General features: G+C 46.0%; 1 protein-coding gene across 2 annotated transcripts in view; it reads left to right on the forward strand.

Moving 5' to 3' along the window:
• The window catches only part of rab28 (RAB28, member RAS oncogene family), a 37,378-nt gene extending 22,907 nt beyond the window's left edge, over positions 1 to 14,471 (forward strand). The window contains exons 5-7 of one of the 2 annotated variants that reach the window (XM_035424768.1): positions 8,186 to 8,289; positions 9,148 to 9,225; positions 14,129 to 14,471. In XM_035424768.1, the coding sequence (XP_035280659.1) occupies positions 8,186 to 8,289; positions 9,148 to 9,225; positions 14,129 to 14,221 (275 nt within the window). In that variant the 3' untranslated portion in view covers positions 14,222 to 14,471. Of the gene's footprint in view, positions 1 to 8,185; positions 8,290 to 9,147; positions 9,226 to 12,566; positions 14,078 to 14,128 lie in introns of those variants that run through there. The other variant, XM_035424769.1, reaches the window with a different exon arrangement.
• Positions 14,472 to 25,413: the final 10,942 nt, after the last annotated feature.

Below are 25,413 nucleotides of genomic sequence, written 5' to 3' on the forward strand. Positions count from 1 at the left end.
ATTTAAGCGCAGAGGAAGTCTATTGGTGACCCTTCCGGGTCACTGCGGAGGTGACTGATAAGCACTGAGAAGTGTTCTGAGGTTTGGGGTCGACCGGTACCGCCCTGGAGGATGGGACGGATTGAGTGAAGCTTCATTAGAGCGTTGCTTTATTCGCGGGTTTTATTGCTGGGTTTAGCGGGGACGCTGTGTGCGTGTGATGTGATTGGCGGGGACGTGACGGGCGGCGGCGTGGGCGGGCTCGGCAGAAGCGCCGCTGCGTTCTCTTCACGGGTCCCGGGAGCTCGTAAACCCGGCCAGCGGGCGTGCGGCCCCGACCCGCCCAGACCTGCTACCGCTGGAGTCCGCCCGGCCTGCTGTGTGTGCGCCTGTGTGTGTGTGTGTGTGTGTGTGTGTGAGAGAGAGAGAAAGTGTGTGTGTGTGTGTGTGTGTGGCAGAGAGAGAGAGAGAGAGAGAGAGAGAGTGCGCGCGTGTGTGTGTGTGTGTGTGTGTGTGTGTGTATGTGTGAGAGAGAGAGAGAGAGAGTGCGCGTGTGTGTGTGTGTGTGTGTGTGGCAGAGAGAGAGAGAGAGAGAGAGAGTGCGCGTGTGTGTGTGTGTGTGTGTGTGTGTGTATGTGTGAGAGAGAGCGAGAGAGAGAGAGAGTGCGCGTGTGTGTGTGTGTGTGTGGCAGAGTGAGAGAGTGCGCGTGTGTGTGTGTGTGTGTGGCAGAGAGAGAGAGAGAGAGTGCGCGTGTGTGTAGCAGGCTGCTGAAAGGATGAGCTGTGATCAGTGTGCCGCTGACAGGGCTCTTGTGTGCAGGAGGAAGGGGTCGAGTCCCCGCAAGTTCTCCTGGTGTCCGGCCACCGGGGCACAAAGAGGCCTCTGTGTGTGTGGGCCTGGGGAGCCAGCGCCTTATCACTCGCTCTCGCACGCTCCCTCTCTCCCGATTGGCCCTGGTCAGCCCGGTCCTCCCGACCGCCCGCCCGCCCGTCACGGTCAGACCGCGGCCGCACGCTCACCCTCCGCCCACCGCCCGCGGCGTTGGACGGGATTCACACGAACGCGCTGGCGGAGGGACGCATGCGTGGGAGCAATAGCGTTTTATTTCCCTTCTCTCTGCTCGCTCGTAACTTTTTACGGCCTTTTCAAAAACAAGCCGGAGAAAAATATGTCGTAGGGAGCGAGCGCGCTGAGCAATAACAAGCGATCGGGTTGAAGTCCTGTTCAGTTTTGCCTGTTTCGTCTTGGCACGGTTCGTTTCGCATTCCAGCCCATTCAAGGTCCTCAATCTGAATTACAATGCCACGGAATTTGGCACCACGTTGACCACAAACAGCACCCAGACTGGTTTAGTCCAGTCACTCCAGTGAGTCAGTCCAGTACAGGGATTAATACATGATAAGGGCAATATATACATGTAAATGAGGCTCCAGACATATCTACTTGTCGGTGTCAAACCAAAAGTACAGTAAGGATGCAAATGCTCAGATGAACTCGGTCTTAGTCTTAGGTTTGGCACCAGTACATCGTAGAATGTCTTAGCCCTTTTTGAAAAGCTCTTTTGGGCGGTGGATTGCTTTGCTTTGAGTGCAGTGCTTTGCTCTTAGCGCTCGTGTTTTGAGCTGACTTCTGCCGCCTTATCCTAAGTGCTCGAGAGCTCTCTTAAATTCGACTGCTGCCTCGGCGCTACGCTTCCGTTCTGCTACGGCTGTGCTTTACCGCACGTACAGGCCCTGGCTGCTTTTATCGTCCCTTTTCACGTTACGCGAAACCCCTTTTATTGTTGTCGTTGCGATTTTTCCAAAGCAACCCGCGCGCGGCTTTTCCGCGTAATGCCTTCAGTACGAACGGTCGCTCGGTGCGAAAGGGTTGTAAATGACACATGGCGTTTCGGGAACATTTTTACGGCTACGCGTGGCCGTCGGTGGACGACTCTAATCGGACCACCATCAGGAAGCTTGCGTGACGTCACGCGCGCCGGGGGTGTTGAATCGACACTCCACGCCGTAAGTGTGTATAATTACAGCGCTTTTTATGGGGCATTTTTATCTACCCTTTATATTCCCCAGTGGGTCCCATTGAGAAAGAGACCCCTTTTCTCAGGGAGTCCTGGCCAAGAGGTGACGTCCTTCGACGCAGGGCAGCGTAGCACCATTTGAAACTACAGCCGTGAAACGGAAAGACTACGCCGTGACCGCCGGGCCGTTTTTAGACCGGGCTCGTGGTGTGGTCCCTACGGGCCGGAGGGTTCAGCGTTCCTCCCATACGGGGTACAGTGGGAGGAGGGTTCGAGAGGGAAGCCGCAGACCGGCGGGTCTGAAGCCCGGCTCCCTGGCCGCCTTTGGGCTCTGTGTTACCGCGGCTCCCGCCAGGGGGGCGGGGTCAGGATTCGGAGGGGTCGCAGAAGGGGTCAGGGAGTTCGCGAGTGGGAAGGGGCGGGGGGTTGGGTTGCTGGAAAAACGGGAGCCGCCGCCAAGAGGGATGTCGGATTTTCGGGAACACCAGGGAACCAGGGAGGACGTCGTGGCGGGAGAGCCATCCGGAGAAGGAAGAAGCCGACAGCATCCCCGAAGTTAAACAGAGAAAAAAAGCCTACAGCTTTTACAGCTCCCTCTCCCGCCACCAGCGACCCCTTTTGAACAAGCCTGGCTGGCGGTAATTCTGTGTTATTTTTTCGGCTGCAGTTACTCAGTTAAACGCTTTTCCCGGCGCTCGTCCGGCAGAAGGGTACGGCGGGGTGCCGTGGCACGGTTTGGCTGGCGTTTTTTACTGTGCGTTTTATAAGTTGTGACGGCAGGGACCACAGGGCCCCCAATGCCAATCCCAGAGTGCCCACCCCGTTTAAACCATGAAACTGCAGCCGCCACCTTTATGTAACAAACACACCTGTAGCTAGCTAGCTGTGTTTCGCAAAACCATAGCTTCGCTGGTTACTATGTTGTTTCCCATGTTGTCATGGAAATTTATTTGTTTATCTGACATCAATCCCAGTGGGCCTTTTTCCCGAAAGCCCTGTCAGATCAGTACACCTTCGTTCTTGGGTAGGTGATTGAAGGAAACCCAACCCTAACCCCGATTCCAACCAAAACACACCCTAATCCCAACCAGAACCTTGATCCCAACTGTAACACACCTTAATCCCAAACCCTGATTCCAACCCTAACACACCCTAATCCCAACCAGAACCTTGATCCCAACTGTAACACACCTTAATCCCAAACCCTGATTCCAACCCTAACACACCCTAATCCCAACCAGAACCTTGATCCCAACTGTAACACACCTTAATCCCAAACCCTGATTCCAACCCTAACACACCCTAATCCCAACCAGAACCTTGATCCCAACTATAACGCACCTTAATCCCAAACCCTGATTCCAACCAAAACACACCCTCATTTTTACCCTGATCCCTATCCAAATCCTAACCCAAATCCCAAACCTAACCTTAATCACCATTAAGTTTGTTTAAGGTAGAGATGCCTGGGCCTAGGCAGCAGTGTGGCTGGGCGGCAGTGTAATATAATGGCTAAGGAGTTGGTCTTGTAACTTAAAGTTCGCAGGTTCGATTCCCCGGTAGGACAGTGCCGTTGTACCCTTGAGCAAGGTACTTAACCTGCATTACTCCAGTATATATCCAGCTGTGTAATTGGATACAATGTGAGTCACTCTGGATAAGAGCGTCTGCTAAATGCCTGTAATGTAACGTAAAGATGCATCGGGATGTTGATGTTTTCTGTTAATGAATGGAGCATGCACACGTACACCTTAATAATAATAATAATAATAATAATAATAATAATAATAATAATAATAATAGATTTATTTGTATAGCACTTTTCAATACAGGAAACATTGTGCTTCACAATAGTCGATACAAAACACAGAAACAAATTTGAAGATGATATTTATTTTGAAGCTTTATGCTATTTTGCGGTTTATACATTTATTTATTAGTGATTACGTCCCCACAAACACTGGTTAAATAAAGCTTCCATGCTCCTTTGACAGTTACTGTATGTGAACTGCAATACCAGAATATCAGTTTATGTTATATATATGAGGATAAGCTACACCTAATGTATTTTTGGTCCCTACAGTATATTGCAACAGCGGGAAAACAGTAGAAACACTGTAATATTTTTTTGGCCTCCATTTTAGTTGTTTTTAGAAGCATGATATATCGGCATGCGCAAAAATGATGTGCTTTCTCTGCGAGTGTATCGGAAGTGTAGCATTTGCATTTATGTTGTTTGCACTGGTCAGAACTGATGAATGAATGCTTTCCTCATGTGCTTTCCTGCAGAAGAAGAGTGTTTGGGTTTGTTTGGGTTATGAAACATCCGAATCCAAACCCCACAAGCCCTCATTGTGCTACTCAAATGAGGGGAAGGTAAAGTGTGTGGTGTGTGTGTGCATGTGTGCGTTTGTGTGCGTTCTTGCGTACCTCATTGAAAGCAGCATATAACAGTGATTTCGCGTTTGTTTTATTTTTCCGCTAAAGAGGAAGTTCGAAACGCTAGCGGGCACCTCAGTAAAATAAACAGCGCCCAGGTCCGAAATGAGCGCGCGTCATCAATCTCCCGGAGGGACGGCCTCGTCCGCCGTGCTATCTGTGCGCGCGATGGGGTAAACAGTTTATTTTGCGTTTGCGCTCACTTCCTGGAGGTAGTTAAGGTGATGTACGGTTTTGTCAGCGCTGAGGCAAACCAGATCGGCGGGGAAGATCGTTTCTACCTGATAACCCAGCGCAAAGTTTTTCTTTTTTTTTGTGCGAACCAAAAATACAAAAAAAGAAAAAAGAAAAACGACTCAAAGCTTTAAAGAAGATGATCCCTTTCGCCTGTCTGAGCCCGGCACCGGTGTGGTCTTTCCCCCGAAAACATTTTGTGCATTTTGCGAAGGTTCGGAAGTCTCCGGTCGCCGCTTGCGAAGTGGAGTTTTGCGATTCGGCTCGTCTGTTATAATGCGAATGAATACGTTTCGGGTTCTTTCTCGTTTATCGGCTGCGTTTTCGCCGTCAGCTGAAACGTGATAACGAAGCAGGCCCCGCGACAGCGATATGGCAGGAGCCGAGCGACACAGTTATTTTCCCATGTCTTTCGCCCGGTGTTTGTGAGAAGTCAAAAGCACTTCCAATACGCCGGTAACTATAGAACGGTTTTTAAAGGCCTACTCTTTGTCTATTGTTATTCAGTTGAATGCGTTCTAGTAAGACGTTCTTTATTCCCATTATGGTCTGTGCAAGTTGTGGTTTTGAATTTCCACAGCTGAAAAATACTGTCGCACCATGGGTAAAGACATGACAGTATACTGTCTTTCTGTGTTGTTGTTTTTGTTAACCAGATATGAAATTGTGTGTGTGTGTGTGTGTGTGATATTTAAACAAGCCTTCTCTGATTACTTCTGTGAGTCCCTTAGAGATGACTGTATTCACTTCAGTTCAGTACAGTGGCACAATACTGTATGGTTATGAAGCCCTTTTATGTCCTCAATCTGCTCAGTTTATTTACTGTAGATTCTTCACACAAAGCTTTGCAAAAGATAAAACGTGCGTGTGTGTGTTTGTTATTGCAGGTTAGAGCAGCCTGACTGGCTCTATTATACTTTAGCTTGTGTATCCGTGTATGTGTGTGTGCGTGTGTGTGCGTGTGTGTGTGTTTACGTGCATGTGTGTATGTACGCGTGTGTGTCTGTGCATCCGTGTGTGTGTGTGTGTGTGCATGCGTGCTTGTGTGCGTGCATGCGTGTGTATGTTATTGCAGGTTAGAGCAGCCTGACTGGCTGTACTTAACTTGTCTATGAATCCGTGTGTGTGTTTACGTGCATGTGTGTATGTACGCGTGTGTGTCTATGCATCCGTGTGTGTGTTTACGTGCATGTGTGTATATACATTACAGGCATTTAGCAGACGCTCTTATCCAGAGCGACTTACATAGCATTTTTTTACATAGCATACACGTGTGTGTCTATGCATCCGTGTGTGTGTGTGTGTTTGTGTGTGTGTGTGTGCGTGCATGCTTGTGTGCGTGCGTGCGTGTGTATATTATTGGAGGTTGGAGCAGCCTGACTGGCTGTATAGTACTTTATATTGTGTACCCGTGTGTGTGTGCGTACATGCGTGCGTCTGCGCGTGTATGTTTTTGGAGGTTGGAGCAGCCTGACTGGCTCTATAGTTCTTTAGATTGTGTACCCGTGTGTGTGTGCGTACATGCGTGCGCCTGCGCGTGTATGTTTTTGGAGGTTGGAGCAGCCTGACTGGCTCTATAATACTTTAGCCTGCTCTTCTGCCGGTCAGCAGGTTTACATTAGCAGCTCCTCTTGTGCAGTTGTGGCAGAGTGTTAATGTTGGCTAATCTTCTCCTGACAGCCCATTGATAACCCTAAGAAAGTGTCCTGGATCTAACGGATTACTGCAGTTTAGCCCTGGTAGCGCTGGGGTTCCTCCTCTCTTCACTACAGGCATTAAAAAGCACCTCCCCCTCCCCTCCGCTCACTGGCGTGTTTATGCGCTGTGTGAACTCTCCATTACAGCCTTTACAAGAGTCCCTGTCTGTTTGTCCCATGTCTATCTGTCTGTCTGTTTGTCTGGTGAAGTGTGTGAAGGCACGTACTGATAAAGTTATGGCTTATAATGGGGTGTTAATAAAACAATCAACATTTTCCAAATAGAATGCTAACTATGGCAGAGTCGTATTTTCTTGAAAGTGACGTTTGGAATGTTGACCCATTACCGTCCGAAATTGGATTATTCTAAATGTCTTCACTTGATGGCGCATGCAAACATACACACACAAGCATGCACTGCGTACACACACAGAAAGACACACATCCACACTCGCATGCACAGTCACACACGCATATACACACACACACACACACACAGACACACATGCGTACACACACACACACAGAAAGATACACACGCACACTCGCATGCACAGTCACACACGCATATACGCACACACACACACATACACACACACGGACACACACACACACACACACACACACACAGACACACACACAGACACACACACATGCAGAAAGGCAGGAGAAGGATAAATTCTCTTATCGGCGTGAAACCTCAGTCACAAAAGGAAGCTGGTTGGAGGGAAAGGCAACACCGTACAGTAGCCTTTCCCCCTCCCCCGGGCCGAGAGGACCTGGGTGTGGCTCCCGCGGACACAAAGCCCCGGAACACAGAGGGAAGCTATCGCTTTCAGCTGCGCGACCCCCGGGCGACCTCCCGCCGCGACCCCCCGGTGACTCCGCCGTGACATCACTTCTCCAGAGGAGAGGGAGGAACGCCTCGGGCGCTGTCGCGCAGCGACTGTAACCCGCGACGACGCGGCGGCCGCGAAACCCGCGCGGTAAATCACTGCGCTCCGACGGGCCTAGCCCCGCGCGCGGGTCCTGCTAGCGTCCTGCTAACTTCTAGCGTTCGCGCTAACGCCTTGCGTTGCGGCGCTTCTTTTCCACCATCGTTCGCGACCCATTAGCACGGATGGGTCTCCTCACCGATAAAATATATTTTTTATAAAGGCTGCTTACAGTCCACAGCGGTCTCATATCACCTGGGAATGAGGACTGACGAACACCTGGGGTGCGGATAAAGTTCCATTCGGACAGAGCAAGAGAAGCATGGTCTTTTAAAATAAAAAAAAAACAAAAAAAAAACAAGATAAAAATAAAATGGGAAGTGGACAGAAACTTTTTATTTTATTTTAGAAAAGACCGGGCACAGGTAAACACGGTGTGGTTGTTTTTTTTCGTTAACTTTCCACGGAAGTGTGTACGGTATTAGGATGTGTGCTTTCATCAAACGCTCATATTACTTGAGTTACATGTATCAAAACATTTACAGGGCTTCAAAGGTCCCTTTATGAATGAGCTCCAAATCAAATATTTAAAGCTATATCAAGAAGGGTCATTTTAGAATTTTTGAATCCATTATAGATCAGGGGAGAGCCGTGAAGCGATTAGACGCGAAGGATTTGTCAACTGCGTGCCCTCAGATTCTCCGGGAGTCAGGTCGAACGCTTTTCTAAATGTGTTTAAAAATTAATTTGATACGTTCCTGAAACGCATTTGAATAATTGTGTGGGACCCAGGTCCGAGCAGGTTTGCGTACGCTGCAGAAAACGGACGTCTTATATTTTTTTAAATGTTAATTTATTTATTTTTTCTCCCTCTGTCCTGCAGTTGACCTGGAGCACATGAGGACGGTGAAGGCCGACAAGCACCAGCGCTTCTGCCAGGAGAACGGGCTCGTCAGCCACTTTGTGTCGGCCAAGTCGGGAGATTCGGTGAGTCACCAGCGCCGCGGGCTCCGCTAGCGACCGGGCGGCGGGATTCTGCGCGCGTGTGCGTTCCGCACACTCGCGCGTCGCTCGTGTAGGGATCTCAGATCTGGCCCTTTGTACTGCCTCCGTGAGCGGAGAGAGCCGGTGAAGGTTCTGGATTTCTCGCAGCTAGATAAACACTGTACTGTATGTGATACCATGCTTTGGCCCCGTCTGAGGATTGATTACCTGCCTGTACTGTATGTGACTGAAACTATTTGTGGCCGAAGTAGCGAGAGTTGGCTTTTGTTGCACCCTAGCGTGGAAGAGCACGGAGTCTCGCAGGGCACTCACGGTTTAGCGGCTGAGTCTTGGCGGACGTTCACGTTTCACGCCAGAGTCTTGGCGGGCGTTCACGTTTTACACCAGTGTTTTGGGGGGTGTTCATGTTTTATGCCAGTATCTTGGGGGCATTCAAGTTTCAGGCCAGTATCTTGGCGGGCGTTCACGTTTCAGGCCAGTGTCTTGATGGGCGTTCACGTTTCAGGCCAGCGTCTCGATGGGCGTTCACGTTTCAGGCCAGCGTCTCGATGGGCGTTCACGTTTCAGGCCAGCGTCTCGATGGGCGTTCACGTTTTGTGCCAGCATCTCAATGAGCGTTCACGTTTCACGCCAGGGTCTCGAGGTGCACGTGTCACTGGCTGTATTTCAAGTCAGTTACTAATCTGTGCTTTTACATTTAATTCCCCCTCAGGATGTGAAGTGATGCTGATCTTTGCCCCTTTCTCTCTCCTGCTTCTCTTACACTTTGTGTTTTTCTCTTCCTTTTGCTTACATCTTCACCTCTCTCTCTCTCTCTCTCTCTCTCTCTCTCTCGCTCAGGTCTTCCTGTGTTTCCAGCGAGTGGCAGCTGACATACTGGGTGTGAAGCTCAACAAGGCAGAGATCGAGCAATCTCAGGTAACCCCACCTTCACACACCTCCATCTTCACTGTATGACCCTAAAGGTAACTTACTTCCATTTTTACTGTATGACCCAAAATGAGCTTACCTCCATCTTTACAGTATGACCCTAAATGAGCTTACCTCCATCTTTACTGTATGACTCTAAATGAGCTTACCTCCATCTTTACGGTATGACCCTAAATGAGCTTACCTCCATCTTTACTGTATGACCCTAAATGAGCTTACCTCCATCTTTACTGTATGACCCTCAATGAGCTTACCTCCATCTTTAATGTATGACCCTAAATGAGCTTACCTCCGTCTTTACTGTATGACCCTAAATGAGCTTACCTCCATCTTTACTGTATGACCCTAAATGAGCTTACCTCCTTCTTTACTGTATGACTCTAAATGAGCTTACCTCCGTCTTTACTGTATGGTCTTGAAGGGAGCTTGCCTTCATCTTAGAATTTAAATATTTATTCATTTAATAGATTGTTTTTCGTGTGTATTAGTCATTTGAGAAATGCTTGCACTGAAGTGGCTTTGGAGGCGCCCGGGGGACGGGCTGTAATCTTTGTAAAAGACGTCTGCGTCCGTAGATCAGAGGAGGTTTTTCAGGAGTAGAGGCGGCGGTGGAGGAGCGGTAGTCGGTGTTTACCTCCGCGCGTAACTGTCTGGGCCCAGGTGACGATGTCCATGCGGAGCTCGGCCTGTGTAAATACAGGCTCCCTAATGATGACGAGAAACCCGGGGGCGGCGGCCCGCCATTCGCGGCTCCTGATTCATCGCCCCCTTATCTCCGGCGAACTGCGGAAAAGCCCGGAATGACACGTCCAGCCGGATCGCCCCGTCGCCCCGAGCGATAAGATTAGGGCTGGCGGGGGCCGGGGGACATTAATCCCGCCCCTGATACGACTCGGCGGAGACGGGCTGACTGGAGGGAGGGGCCCGGGTCTGGTCCGTGCTCGTGAACTGGGCTGGGGACGGGGAGGGAGGAGGCGGGACCTTGGTTGCGGACAGGGATGGACATGGCGTGGCCTGGGCTAGTGACGGGGAGGGGAAGGGGTGTGGCTTGGGCCGGGGAAGAGGAGTGTTGTGGACTAGGGATGAGGAGGGAGGGGGCGTGTCCTGGACCGAGGATAAGGGAGGGCTTCATCGCGAGCCGTGAATAAAGACCTCCGTCATCACTCCATCACCTCGCGCTGTTCTCTCCCACTCCTGACCCCCCTGCTCCTTCCCCTCATATCTGTCCCGAGAACAAGGGTTTTAATCCTGGAAAAACAAACAGCGTGTGTGTCAGTCCGCCGTCCCTAGCGGGGGGGGTGGGGGGGGTTTGCTTTCTCACAGCCTCCTACTGCTGCTCGCTGGTTTCTGCTGTAGGAGAACATGAGCAATTAGATAACCTTGTGAACGGTGCCTGAAGCCATCAGGCACTTAATGAACTGAGCTAGGCTTACTGGCACTTAGTGAATACCACGGAAACGCTGGGCACGTACAGTACCTACAAACCGGACTGCTGAACGGAGTTGGGTAGGGAAGAGATGGATTAGATGGAGAGAGAGTGGTAGGTAGAGAGGGATAGAGGGATAGAGATGGAGGGAGGGAGAGAGGGTAAGAGGGATAGATAGAGAGGTAGGGAGGGACAGTGGGATTGATCGAGAGGGAGAGAGGGGTAGAGAGGAAGAGAGAGAGAAGGGTGGGTAGGTATGTAGAAAGGGGTAATAGAGGGAGTGAGGTAGGTAGGTAGAGATTGATAGATAGTGAGAGGTAGTGAGGGACAGTGATAGATAGAGAGGTAGGTAGGTAGAGAGGGAATGAGGTAGGGAGGGAGAGAGGGATAGTATAGAGATTGAGAGAGGTAGCGAGGGACATAGGGATAGATAGAGATTGAGAGAGGTAGGAAGAGACAGAGGGATGGATAGAGATTGAGAGAGGTAGTGAGGGACAGAGGGATAGATAGAGATTGAGAGAGGTAGGGAGAGACAGCGCGATAGATAGATAGAGATTGAGCGAGCTAGCGAAAGGGAGAGGGGGGTGAGGTGGGGTCAGACAGGTCTCATTAACTCCTGTCAGCAGCGAGAGCCGAACAGGAGAGTCAGTGGCCTCTGAGCCGATAAGATCAGCACGGGGCCCCCCTCTGTCAGCTCCCTGTTTATGAGATAAGATAGAGGAGCCGCGGCTCCTCAACCTGGGGCCGGTCTGGGGGCCCGGTCTGGGGGCCCGGTCTGGGGGCCCGGTCTGGGGCCGGCTCGCTCTCACACGCGTGCCCCCCGGTGCCTGGAATACACCCGGGCCTCATGGGAATGTTTGCACCCGGGTCAGGCACCGCTGCCCATATTAATCATGTTCATGCTGATTCTGGGTTCTGTCTGCTAAATGAATGAAATGTAATGTAATATGATGGATGGCTTTATTCGTACACATACCTGGTTTGGACAATAGGGACCTCTGCTCTGCTCTTTAAAAACCTCTTGTTTACTCTTCACTTTTCAGATTGTTAATTTGTTTTTTTTTTTTTGTTTTTTTTTTTCCAGCTTTTCAATATTAAATGATCATGTACAATTATTATGTAGGGTTGAGCTTGAATTCTTAGCGTTCTCTAAATGAGTAAGACTCTCTGTAGTGGTGGTTGAAAGTGTTTTTAATGCAAATGACTAAGAGAAGTCACAGAAGGGATTCTCAGGCTTCATTTGTGGCTAATTTGTCTGTCTGCTCACTTTGACTCTGACTTGTTCATGTCGTGTTTTTATTTTCTTTCCCGAGTCATTGTTTGATGATTCATTTTTCTTCCGCCGTCACCATATCCGTCTTCCTGTCTGTTTATGTCTCTCCCTGTTTCACTCCCATCTCTCTCTTCCCTTGGTCTCTGTCTCCCCCATCTCTCTCCTCTCCCTCTCGCCTCTCTCCCCTATCTCTCTCCCTCTCTTTCTCTCTCCCCTCTCTCTCTCTTACCGTTTCATTCTTTCTTATCTTGCTTTTCCTCTCCTCCTCTCCCCCTTCTTACCTCTCTCCCCTATCTCTCTCCCTCGCTTTCTCTCTCCTCTCTCTCTCTCTTACCGTTTCATTCTTTCTCTCCCTATCTTGCTTTTCCTCTCCTCCTCTCTCTCCCTCTTGCCTCTCTCCCCGTCTCTCTCCCTTTCTTTCTCTCTCCTCTCTCTCTCTTTTTCTGTTTCATTCTTTCTCTCCCTGTCTTGCTATTCCTCTCCTTCGCTCTCTCTCTCCCTCTTGCCTCTCTCCTCTCTCTCTCCTCTTTCTCTTTGTTTCCGTTTCATTCTTTCTTTCCCTATCTCGCTTTTCCTCTCCTCCTCTCTCTCTCTCTCTCTGTCCCTGTTCGCCAAACTTCCCGCTGTCAGAAAGTGGTGCGAGCCGAGCTGGTGAACTACCCTCAGGACGAAGGCCCCGTTAGACAGGAGAGCAGGAGCAAAGTCTGCTCTGTTCAGTAGCCACAGTAGGTGCGCAGAGTCACTGCTAGATATATGCTTCTGTACATATATCTACTGGTGAGTGGAGCAATAGAGCATTTAGATCAGCCACAAAGCCCGTCACAGTGTGCCTGTAGAAATGAATGGTACTAGGCGTGAAGTAGCGGCAACTGTATTAGTAAGTAGAGCTAGCGGTAGTTAGCCTGGCCAATAAATTAGGTGATACATTATCCATGCAGTAACATGTCTGCTCAGGTGTTGTGCCGTAAATCTGCCGTGAAATTCTTTTTAAAGAAATATGAACTTTATTTAATCATTTACTGTTTTCATAAAATAGATGCTCATATTCCTAATTAAAGTTATGTATTGTTTGTCTTTTTGTGTATTTAAAGGTTTTAGTTTTTTAAAGGTTACGTTTTGTTAAAGATGAAACTTTTATTGAATTCAGAGTAAAGTTATTTTTCCTTTCGTAGCAGAGTATTTTTGTTCTTAAAGTGCAGCACTTTGTCTCTGCTGAAGTGTGTCATGCAGGAATGGGGATGTGAAATAGAGTTTTTCAGAGTGCAGTGATACTTGGCTGAGAGCAGAGTTTACATCAGCATCATCCAGAGATGGGTGATTGGCGTCCAGTGTAAATATTTGTGTCTTCTGACCTCTGTTTAACCCTGGGCCAGGGCTGCAATTCGAACAGTTGTGAAACATTGCTAAAATGTCAAGACATTTGAGATTCAGAAAAGTACCCTACATTTTTAAAGTAATTGGTTTCAGTACACACACTTTTTTATTTATTAATTTCCGCTCTGAATTAAAAAAAAAAATCTATTATAAATCTATTAACTATTTTGTTCCCCTTATTTAAAGAGGAACCTGTTTTGGAGTTATTTCTGGATTGCCCAGTAAGTGGTCGTGTAGGTTTGTGCATAGCAGTGTTCAAATGGTAATGGTACATTTTTAAATAAATTAAAACATTTTTTACATTTATTTCCATGTCTGTCTGAACGTAGACAGTACCAACCTCCAGTTGACGAGGACAGACACTGTTGTTATCGTTGTTAAAGGGGAGTGAACGCGTGTGTAGCAGTGTTCATTTATGTTATGTTTCATCAGTGTTTATTTGCGTCATTTGTAATGGTGAGTTATGCCCACTTTAGGACAGCTAATACAAAATGGCCGTTGATGCTAAATTAAATTCGTGTAAAACAAATGTTTGAAAATGTACCGTTACTTAGTGTTAATGTTTATTGAATTTTTATTGTTATGTTGTAAACACATGGATGTGTATATGGGATGTGATTTAAATTGCTAGTGTGACGAAAATGTTGAAATAAGTGGTTATAAAAGTATGTATTTTTAAAAAAATTGGAATTGGACTTATAGGTATGTGTTTTTATATTATAGGTTTGCACAGGACCGTAAACTGCTGCGTGGTTTGCGGGATGTTAGCGTAGCGCTACGCTAACGCTAACGCTGTGCCTGATTGCCTCTCTCCCCAGCGCGTGGTGAAGGCCGATATTGTGAACTACAGCCAGGAGCCCGTGGCTCGGACAGTGAACCCCCCCCGCAGCTCCATGTGTGCGGTGCAGTGACACCCCCCCCCCCCAGCACAGCCAGAGGTTTCACAAACTGACGAAAGCAGAGCAGGAGCGGCAGACAGCTCCCCCACACTGGACCTCATCCTGCCCTGCAGGACCACACAGAGAAGAGACAACACTACTGAGCCCCGACCGGCCCTTCTGCTCCACGCGCACACTCACGTTCATACACACACACTCACGCTCACACACACTGTACACACACACACACATACACACACACTGTACATACACACTCACGTTCATACACACACACACACATATACACACACACTGTACGTACACACTCACGCTCACACACACACACACACACTGTACACACACGCGCGCACACACACACACACTGTACATACACACTCACGCTTATACACACACACACATACACACACACTGTACATACACACTCACGCTTACATACACACACACACTGTACACACACACACATGCACACTCGCACTCATACAAACACACACATATACATTCACTCAAACACACGCATTCACACACACACACTTTACGTACACTCACGCTCATGCAAACAGACTCATACACACAATCAAACACATGCGCTCACACATATACACACGCATACACACAGTAGTGTACACACGACACACTCGTATACACAACACATACATATGCAGTCATACACGCAACCACACACTCATACCCAAGCACATTCACTCATGCTCACAGTCATACACACATCTGGGCTTATGTATTTGTTAGTATTTTCTCTGTATCGCTGTTAGAGTACAAATCAGTGTTTTGTGTCAGTTGTGGTTCTGAGAGAATGTTTACTGTATATTACGCGTGTGTGTGTGTGTGTGTGTGCATTTGTGTGTATGTGTGTGTGTGTGTGAGTGTGTGTGTGTGTAGACGTATCTATAGAGAGGAGTGGGAACTACAATTCCCAGGTGTATAATCCTGACTGCTCCACATCTACATTTCACCCTAGACTATACCTGAGGGAGACTTAACTTTTAACTGCAATGCATTAATGTTATACACACACTGTCATCTCTTTCCCGGGTTCGAAAATGTGCCCTTTTTCATTTCTTTTCCCACATTCACGCGTATACAGTCAAACATTTATAATGTGTTTTATTTTTATTTTCTGTTGGAATCATGTGTCTGAAAACTGTAAAATGATCGGACTTTGTTTGGCAGAACCCTTCTCTGCTTTCCTGCTTTTACAGTAATAGATAATGTCACAGGGACCAATTAATAGTATTCAAGAAATTATATTGTTTGTCTTTCAAAAAGGTGTTCGTTTTATTTATTTTATGTCGTGTTTTTTTGTTGAGGGAACATGGGTGGGCCGGAGAAGGGGAGACAGTGAGGAGTTGGTGTTGATGCCCGTGACAGATTCGGGGAAAATAATACGTGCGGACGGCAGCGGCAAATAGTGTCTGCACTGTCTTCCCGTGTAGTGACTCCCCGTGCACTTTCAGTCACCAGGGTCCGCTTTTGAGATGGCGGCGGTGTTCACTGGCCTTTTACTTTATTTGACGTGTGCACGCACTCGCTTGTAGCCTGACTAGAATGTTCTCAGCTAAGAATGTCATGGAAAGCATTTGCGTGTGATTAGTTTTATTATTTTTTAAAATGATTATTTTATTACATTTCTTTAAGGAAAGTTTGCAAAGCTTAGGATTCTGCTGTCATAAATAAAGTCCTGATGGCACTAGAAACTAAGTTGCTTGACAGTTAGTTAATAGTGTTATATTGTTATAACATTATAATTGCAATAGTTAGTGCTTTTGTTGCTATTGTAGTGTGATGTTGCAACCAGCTTTGAAAGGGACCACTAGAGAAGTATTTGAGTACTCGAACAGGCACTAGAAAAATGTATTTGTTTTCAAGAAAAGAGTGATAACTATCAGTTAAGCCAAATACCACTTCTTTGGTACGATTTGTGTTTGTGAGAACCAATCACAGCATAAAAAGATATATGAGCTGTTTTCTAGAAAAGGTGGTTTACTGAAATGTACAGAATGTTTTTACCCAAGTATTAGAACTAAGACCAAAAAACTAGGAGCAGGTAGTCTGTGTGCTTATGTTTAGCAAACATAGACTCTGAGTCAGCAAAGTAAAACAGCTGTGATTCATTAAGTGCTCACAAGGATTTCATCTATATAGACTTTTTTTTTTCTTTTTATCCTTTAAATGAAAATAAGGATTTTCTTTTTTCTTTTTTTCTTTTTTGCTGAAAAGGAATATAAAATGTATATGTAGACATTAAACAGAGATATTGTAAGGCTTTGTTCATTAATCTGACCAGTAACCATATTACTGTCTGTATATTATTTTCATACTATATATTGTGAACCAGAAAAATATATTTACTGTCTGTGACATTGTCACTTTCTGTGAAAATGGTCTGTCTGTTAATGGGACCAGATCTAAATATGTGGTGCCCGTATCTGCTGATCTGCATGTCATCTGAATGGGCTCATATGGGTCTCGAAGATTAGACCTGGACATCCATGTAGTATATATTCCGGACACCCGGCAGGAAAAAAAAAAAAAGTTCTAGTTTTTAAAACCTATTTGACATCACACAATGCTATATTATTTCCTTTATTTTTATTGAATGTCTCTTGTAGTGTAGGTTTCAGTATATTAGTTTCAGTATATGGTTCTTGAAATTACGACCAGAGACTCGCGATCTCTACAGAGGACACGCGTTAATTGCCGAGTCAATGTATGTGTGACCTCTTAACTGATTTCTCTGGACAGACAGGATGGTGAGAAATCTCTGACATTTTGCCTTTTTTTACAAAAAAATAATAATTCTAATTTGTCTCTGAACAATTCTGTTTTGAGCTATTCCCTCCCTCATATGTGATATTTTTCCTGGTAAAAGTGATGTCTTGGGGCTTTGACATTGTAGGGAAATATCTCGCCTCCTGGTCATAACTCACTGTATTTTCCTCTGAAGAAATTTGCTTGTCGAATTTAATTTGAATGTGATGTGCACTCCAGCTTGGCTGTTACGTGAATGTCATTAAGAACAAGACCATATTTATATATTTTTTTATTTTTTTATTTATTTTTTCCCCATACTGGACATCAAGTACATAGATCTGATCAGTTTAGTATATTAGTTTGCATTTTAAACAGTAAAAGTGCATTTTATGATTAGGAATGTGTTATATGTAAGAATACTAGTTGTGATTAATTTTTTTAAACGTTTTGGGAGATCTGTCCAAATTATGTACATAGAAATTCAGTTCCATTCAAACATGATTTTTCTCTTTTTATTTTCAAAAAAAAAAAAAATGCTGATTGGATAGCTGGTGCGTGCAGGCTTAGGTTTTATAAATGCAAATTAATTTAAAATGTAAAAATGAAGAGGCAGTCAAACATGGTCAGAGATAATTTAAAAACTCCTATTGAGCACACAGTGATTTTCATTTACAGGATATAGCTATTTACCTTTAATACCCAATATAGAATAGTAGCAGATCTGTACTCTTTAAGGCATAGATAGAAATCAAGAGGGCTTTTACATAAAAGGGCATTGTAAGGTTAAATATTGTTATTTGAATGATGGAGTCAGCACGTCAGTTTTTATTTTTTTATTTTTTTTAATTACTTATTCTTTTTATAAAATTAAACTTGCTAGTATTTTTTATTTACTTCCTGCCATTGTTTATACACATTACAGAGGGGATATATTCATGAAGATGCTACTTTTCTTTCTGGGTAAATTTCTTCTCATAGAAAGTTTTTTTTATTCATTTTCCCCTCGATCTACTTTAAAAAAAAAAAAAAAAAAAAGATTATATATTAAACTGCAGATGCACTATTTTTCACTCCTGTAGAATACATCATTTGTCAGTGACAGTTCTATAATGGCATCTGTCCTTATTGAAATAAATCTCTCCCACAAAAGAATCAGCTAATTTGTGCTGCGGATGTATCAACTGGGCATAATTTCATTGCATAAATATGAAGTAACCAAGCGAAGGAATGAAAGCTTTTGCTATTATGCATCAGGTGTCTGCGTGCGTGCGTGTGTGTGTGCGTGCTTGCGAGCGTCCGTGCAGTGGTGTGTGTGACCCCCATAGGAGCATAGGGAAGGACGCTACTCTCCATATATATGTAAAAAATACATACAGCTTGCTGAATATGTGGCGCATTGTAACTGTCTGTTGGGCCTTTCGGTCCCAGCGTCTGTAGTTTTGGCGTTTAACAGAATGGACACCCAAGTCGTTACCCGAGGGATATGGCGCAAGGGCTCTCTCTGGCGAGGTGAGTGGACGCACGCCTCATTAAGGATGACACACGCATCAGCCAGCGCGGCCCCACCTCCGCCTTCGACGGGAAATCTGTCTGTCACGGCCGTGGCCAGCGAGGCCCGCTCCCTCTGACGCACTGTTCTCCAGTCCGCAGTCAGCCTTTCCTTTGCTACGTCCTGTTCCCTTGGAGTCTTCAAATAGGTTTCTGAAAATAATTCCAGTGTCTAAGCGCATGTGTACACGCACAGCATCGCTTGTTTGTCTTATTCAGAATTTTCATCCTGCTCCCGTGTCCTAGAAGTGTCTTGCAGCTCAGCAGGTATTTAAGCTGGCTCAGAACGCCGTGTGTCTGAACCGTATTGGCATTCTGCTAAATGAAATTGTTTTTGTCCATACCTGAGAAATATGGTTTTGAACATACAAGGTTATCGTGTAGCACCATCACACAATTTCTCTTACATTTGGGGGGTGGGGGGTGGGGTGGAGATACAGGTCAAAAATACATACCGTATAATATTACTTTTAGCATGTCCCCCAGCTACCCCCCCCCCCCCCCCCTCAGCTTTACAAAAGTTAAGAATTGATACGGACTGCCTGCAAAACCCACTTGTGAAACCTACCGGTGCTTCTCAACATGAAAAAAAAAAAAAAAAAAACAGAAAATGCCTTGACAGATGTCAATGAAGAAGTGTGTTGGAGCTGAGATGGCGGACTGGGCGACAATACCTGCCCAGGTGGAGGAGGCCCAGGGGACCCCCGGCGAGGTGAGTGGGGGTCAGATATGGCGCATGAACGCTCGTCTGTTTGAAATTTAAGCGTAACAGCTGTAATTCCAGCCCCCCGGAGGATTCCGCATGCCCAAACCGTCTCCATGCCGCGGGCTGAAGCTTAATGACGACCCAGGCCATTGTCGCTTAATCTGCATTAAAATCATGCGGGACAGATGATACAAAGTCCATTATGCGCAGTTGTAAGCCGTATTAATTAATCACTTAGCCTGGCCCTTTTTTTTTGTCAGCGTTGCGAAACTGTAAAGAGGGGTTTCGGTTTCAGGTGTAAAATATTTCACAGAGAGAATCTGGTCGAAGCCTTTTTTGTGTTTGCCCAAAGGATTAGGAAAGAATATCAGACAGGACCGGGAGATGGATGTGTCAGTTTGACTCTCCATCGTCATTTTTCTTTCTTTCTTTTTTTTTTTTTTTAAAGAGAGACTGGACAACAAAAACGGTTCTGCGTGGTCTTTTAATTTTTTGCTTCCAAACGAACCGCGGATGTCGCTGTTCACGGCGTAGCGCGCCGGCTACACGTAGCACCCGCGGAGCGCGACGCGTTTCGGCACATCTGGAGTCGTTCTAGCGCACGTGCGCCGCGTTATGCTCGAGTTTCCGTCTGAGGATCCCCCTTTCTTTGGCGAATTTTTGTCTCGGGCTGTCATCGACGCTGACAGCTGGGACTTACTTTTGGCCCCGCCGTTGTTTAGACAGGTGTTTCAGTAAAGAAAACAACGGCGGTCTGTTTCCAGTTAAACACCCACAACACCAGAGAGAGAGCCCGAGCGACGAACAGATGCGGAGGAAAGATTAATCTACCCTGGAAAGTAACGCCGCGAAGATTTACCAGAAAGCAGGAGATGTTTGAAGGCAAGGGTGATTTGAGTACGGAGTAATTTGTCGGTCTGTTTCCTCAGTGATGTTATTAATGGTTGTTTGACGTTAGTTTGTTTTACGTATCTATATTTAAATGATATAATGTCACTTAAACGCACCGTGAGTCTGTTTGAAATGACAATTAGAAATTGACTGATGGCCACGTTTGGATATCCTGCGCACCACTCAAATTGCATCTAAAATCATTTCTATTGTAGGTCCGTTTAATGAACTATATACCAGTTTCTATTATTATTACTTTTTTTAAAGCAGAGCTTTTTAATGTGAGTCAGTCTTGAGGGCACAAATAAGGTTTTTCTTCTTCGGCCTGCGGAGAGACAGGATTTCACACAAGACCCTTTATCTGCTCAAGAGGCCCGTGATCTCTCTCTCTCTTTTTTTAATGATTGTTTTTGGAATGACCTCCAGCCAGGGCAGTGAGAGCACGTGCGCCTGGTGGTAAACCGGTGGTATGAGCTGGCACGGGTCGTTAAAAACCCTCATATGTGACCTGTAATGCGATCCCGCTGACCTCTGTACAATCAACCATTTAAGAGCCCTTTCCGTCCACGTCCAGATCACATGCACGGAAAACATTGTTTTTCTTACTCAACACAATACACAGAGAGAGCGGGAGAGAGAGAGTGTAAGGGGGAGAATGAACGGGGAGAATGGGGGAGCGATATTGGCAAAGAGGGAAAAGGGAAGACAGAGAGAGATGAGGAGAGAAGGAAAGAGTGGAGAGTGAAAGGGGAAAAAAGAGAAGTAAATAGGGAGAATGAGGGAGAGAGAGATGATGTGCAGCCCTTTCTCCTCTCTTTAGCTTACAAGTTTTGAGAGTTTTGGTGTCCTTGTGTTTTATATCAGTAATATAATGTTTTAGTCAGGGAGTTGTACGGCGCTCCTATCTAGTGATACAGTTGTATTGATGTTTTCATTACTGCTATAGTTGTTCACTTTTGAGTTCAATATGAAAGAGCCACAGTTTTGGCATTTGTGGGATAGTGTTGTGCTGTTGGGGCCAATGGTATACTGTAGCATAATAGAGTTGGGGGTTTGTGCTGTACTTCTTACAGTACTGGGGTTATCACTTTGTTTTTACAGCATTGCAATCATTGCTACAGTGTTACAGTTTTGGGTTGATGCAGTAGTATTAGTGTTGGACTCATTGCCACAGGGTTAGAATGTTTGTTACGCCATTGAGTTGGCACTATACAGTTACAGTGTTTAGTTGGTGTAATAGTGTTACAGTGTTGGGTTGGTGTAGTAGTGTTACAGTGTTGGGTTGGCGTTATACAGTTACATTCTTGAGTTTGTGCAGTAGTGTTAGAGTGTTGGGTTGGTGCTATAGAGTTGCTGTGCTGTGATGTCAGACGATGTGGTTAGGTTGTGAACAGACCCGTACCGTGGTGGATGCTGGGTATTTTCACTGAGTCAGACCTTTGCCACACTGCCCATATGCAGGATGTGATGTCTGTCTGTATGTCTGTCTCTCTTTAGTGTATTTTTTGGTTTGGCCCAGACTGTTTATGGGGGCAGTCAGGAATCTCGTTTGAATGCAAGCAAGAAAATAGGTTTCAAGTAAGCAAGACACTCCAGAATGTGGCTTGTATTGTGATGTTATGTTTCCAGAGGTTGTACATTAGAATAGGTTTATTTAATCGTTCGTTCACAATTCTAAACATATACATTAGAAGTGTGCCAATATTAAGATTCTTCCTTCCCTGATCTCAACTGGTGAAAGTTCTTCTCTCCCAAAGACTGGTGTAGTAATGTTGATATAGGAAGCCAATGCCTTCATTTCGTAGAGCAAAGCGATTTCAGGTCGCGCTCGCCATTGAAAATAGTTCCAACCGAAAATAAGATTAAATACATACATACAACCTCTGGAGGCATAATGTCACTGTACAAGCGGCTTGAAGTGTATTTTCTTTCTTCAGACCACAGAACCCAAAAGCTCTTGTACCAGCCATTGTAAAGCCAGCTGACCGTCAGAAACCTCTCAAAATATCTAAAATATCCTTCATCGCACACGAAAGCTGTCTGGGCCAATCAAAACCACGCACCTAAAATTGAAATAATATCAAAAATTCCCTGAAAAGTGAATGATCTTTCTGACTCACGTATGTGAATGACTAACGGCTGCCGAGTCGCGCCTCCCTCTCTCCCCCCACCGTACACACACTGTTGGTCAGCAGGAGGCAGCAGTGAGGGAAGACGGTAGCAGTCCACGTGGCTGGCCCTCCCCCCCCAAGCCCTTTTCCTCCCAGATGCACACAGTGCCAGATCAAAGAGTTAAGAAGATGGGGAGCAGAAATTAGACTCCAGTTACCACCCCCTTCTCCCCATCTCCCATCCCCATGGTAGGAGAGAGTGCCAGAACCAAGCTGCCAGATTTTCTATCTTCTTTTGGTCTCTCGCGGTTTTTCAACTGTCAGCCGGGGAAACAGCAGCTGGAACAATGCCTGTGTGTGTGTGTGTGTGTGTGTGTGTGTTTGTGTGTGCGTGCGTGTCTATCTGTCTGTGTATGTGTGCATGCGTGCAGACTGCTGTCCGTAAGTGCATGTGCATGTCGATGACGACAGTACTTGCCACTTATATTTATTTTTTATGGTTTCAATGGCAAAAGCATTCAAGCTCACACACACATTCGCATACACACACGCACACAGACAGAAACGGTGGCAAACACGCACACACACACACACACACACACACACACACACACACACGATGACGACTGTGTGGTTTTTGCCCTGGCAGTGCAGCCGCCTGCTTATTTGAGGAGGGAGGATGTGGGTAATCAGAGGGGTTGTGCTGTTTAGACACGCCCCCTCCTGTCACAGGATCAGCAGTCGTCACCGTGGGGACAGCCTGCAGCCCCACGCCTAAGCAGAACTGGGAGCAGTAAGCAGACCACCCTACGGTCATTGGTCCAGCCCACAACCACTCCCCTGCCTCATGTGCCCTAGTTTGCCTCTTGAGCCTTCCTTCACTAAAAGGAAATGAATCTTGTGCTCAGTTGGATTGGTTATACTGTTCCACGTAAATTGATTGTTCTTGTCGACCACCCATGCAGCAAAAGAAAACTAATGATTCAAGAGACCTCAACCATCGGGAATATTGGCTCAGGGTAGAACACAGCAAATGGAAATAAAATTTTTCATTAAAAAAAATCAATTTATTTGCTTTATTCGTTTAATTTTTTTAAATTTTTTATTTTTTGGTCCATTACCTGGAAGAAAGATTATTCCACGGCTCACTTAAGGCAAAAAAATATGACATCTCGTTATTAATGTGGTAATATTCAATGATCAATGACTACGTTTTCACAACAGTCACAGTGCTCATCGCTCACTGTTCATTATCTCAACACAGCAACTAGACAATGCTATTGATTTCCACAGTGCACTTCAAATAACATAGTTTATGTCACCAAGGGGGAAAAAGCAATGACAAAAACCTGGAAAGAATACTATCATTTACTGAAACAGATTCAGCAGCAGACACACAGGAACATATTCATTGTAAAAGTATTTATAGATGACATCCATCTGCAAAAATGATCATTATAAATAAGCATAATGCATGTAGCATACTACATGGTGTGCTTGAAATTGTTAATAAATTGGATCCATATACTGGATGATGGCCATCATTTTTCTATCATTATCATATATATCATATAACCATTGGCTTATTACTATCTGGCCTATAAGCTTTCATACATTGTCTAGCACTACATTAAAGAGTGCAAACTGCAGTGTCTCCCGCAGGAATCAAACCCGCAACCTTTAGGTCACAAACCCCATTCTTTTAACAGTTTCACAGTGCTGTATGAAAAAAGTGACTGTATGTAAATACAATATTAAAATTCATATTTTCTATTCCAGTAAAGAACATATTATTCACCCGTGTTGTTCATGTCATATCCACGTATAACACACACAGTGATTTAATTAGGCATGGTAAAAATAATTCAACCTTATTTTGAAAGTCAGTAAGGACAAAATATGATATGGTTAAAGGAAACAGTTCATGATGGCATCTCTCTCTACATATTGTGTATTATGCCTGAAAAGTCACCTGACAGTGTTGCAGAAAGCATTAAAAAAAAAAAAATCTTATCTACGAGAATACAGGACCTGCTGAACTACTACGACATTTCGAAACAGAGAACTCTTGATTCAAAATCTCAAGACAATTAGTCGGCTGCACACTTAATAAGCAGCGGTTGTTCGTACGGTAAAATCGCTCGGAGTCGCGTGCGGTGAGCGGCTCATGTACGGCTCGGCGGCGAGGCGTGGGGCGAGAGCGCGCCACGGCTTCACGCTCCGCTCCTGTCGGGATGAATAATTCCTGAGGCCGGCCGTCCGTCACGCGCGCAGTTAAGCGACAGCCGGCCGACGAGGCGGGAACTAACATTCCGCCGATGAAACTGAGACGGCGTCCACTTTGCTCGCGCCCGACTCGCGGCTCAGGTGGCGGCCCGATCGCTCCGGGGCCCGAGCCGGCATCGTCGCCGCCGGGTGAGCTCATAAGCCCCGCCCCGCCCAGCCCAGCCGTTCCCTCCTGGCTGATTGTTACCCGCGCTCATTGTTGTGGGGCTTTTGTAGGCCTGTAATTGGCCGGAGCTCCATTGTGCTGCTAAAGCCGGATCTTCCCTTCCAAACACCTCCAGTTATGCTCGGTGACCATTAAAAACCCGTGGCAGCTGAATGTATGGAATCCATATCACGGTTGCCAGAAAGAATCCTTGAAGTCAACAGTAACATGCTACTTTAAGTTTTCGTACTTTCAGTTGCAGTGTTTGAATGCAAATCCAGCCTGTTCTGGAATGAGACGATGACACATTTGACACCGTAGCCTAATGTAAGGTTAACTTCCCAGGTTTAACGACTGGTGAACTTATTGGTAATTTGAGAGCCCCTTTGTTACCCCGATGACAGACCAGGGTTTAAAAAAAGGTTCCAGTTGAAAAATGGTCGATTGTAGTCACGCCTTTGCACAGGAAGGACCATGGAGTTTACAGGTGGTGCTTTGAATTACGAAGAGATAAGGTTCGAGAGGTCAACAAAACTCATTTTTGTAGGGGAAAAAAAAGAGACACAGGCTACTCGCTGACAGATATTATAGTATCATGGCCTTCAATCACAGGAGTTAGTCCTCACCTGGGGGCTGTGGTTATCCAATCCCAGGGATCCTCTCCCTGATCCTGTAGTAAAAATTAGGCGTTTTTTCTACCTCCCTCCAAGCGGGCCCTCCCTGTACAGTCCGGAAACCACCGGTGAGC

Source organism: Anguilla anguilla, chromosome 7 (assembly GCF_013347855.1).
Source record: "Anguilla anguilla isolate fAngAng1 chromosome 7, fAngAng1.pri, whole genome shotgun sequence".
Lineage (NCBI taxonomy): Eukaryota > Metazoa > Chordata > Actinopteri > Anguilliformes > Anguillidae > Anguilla > Anguilla anguilla.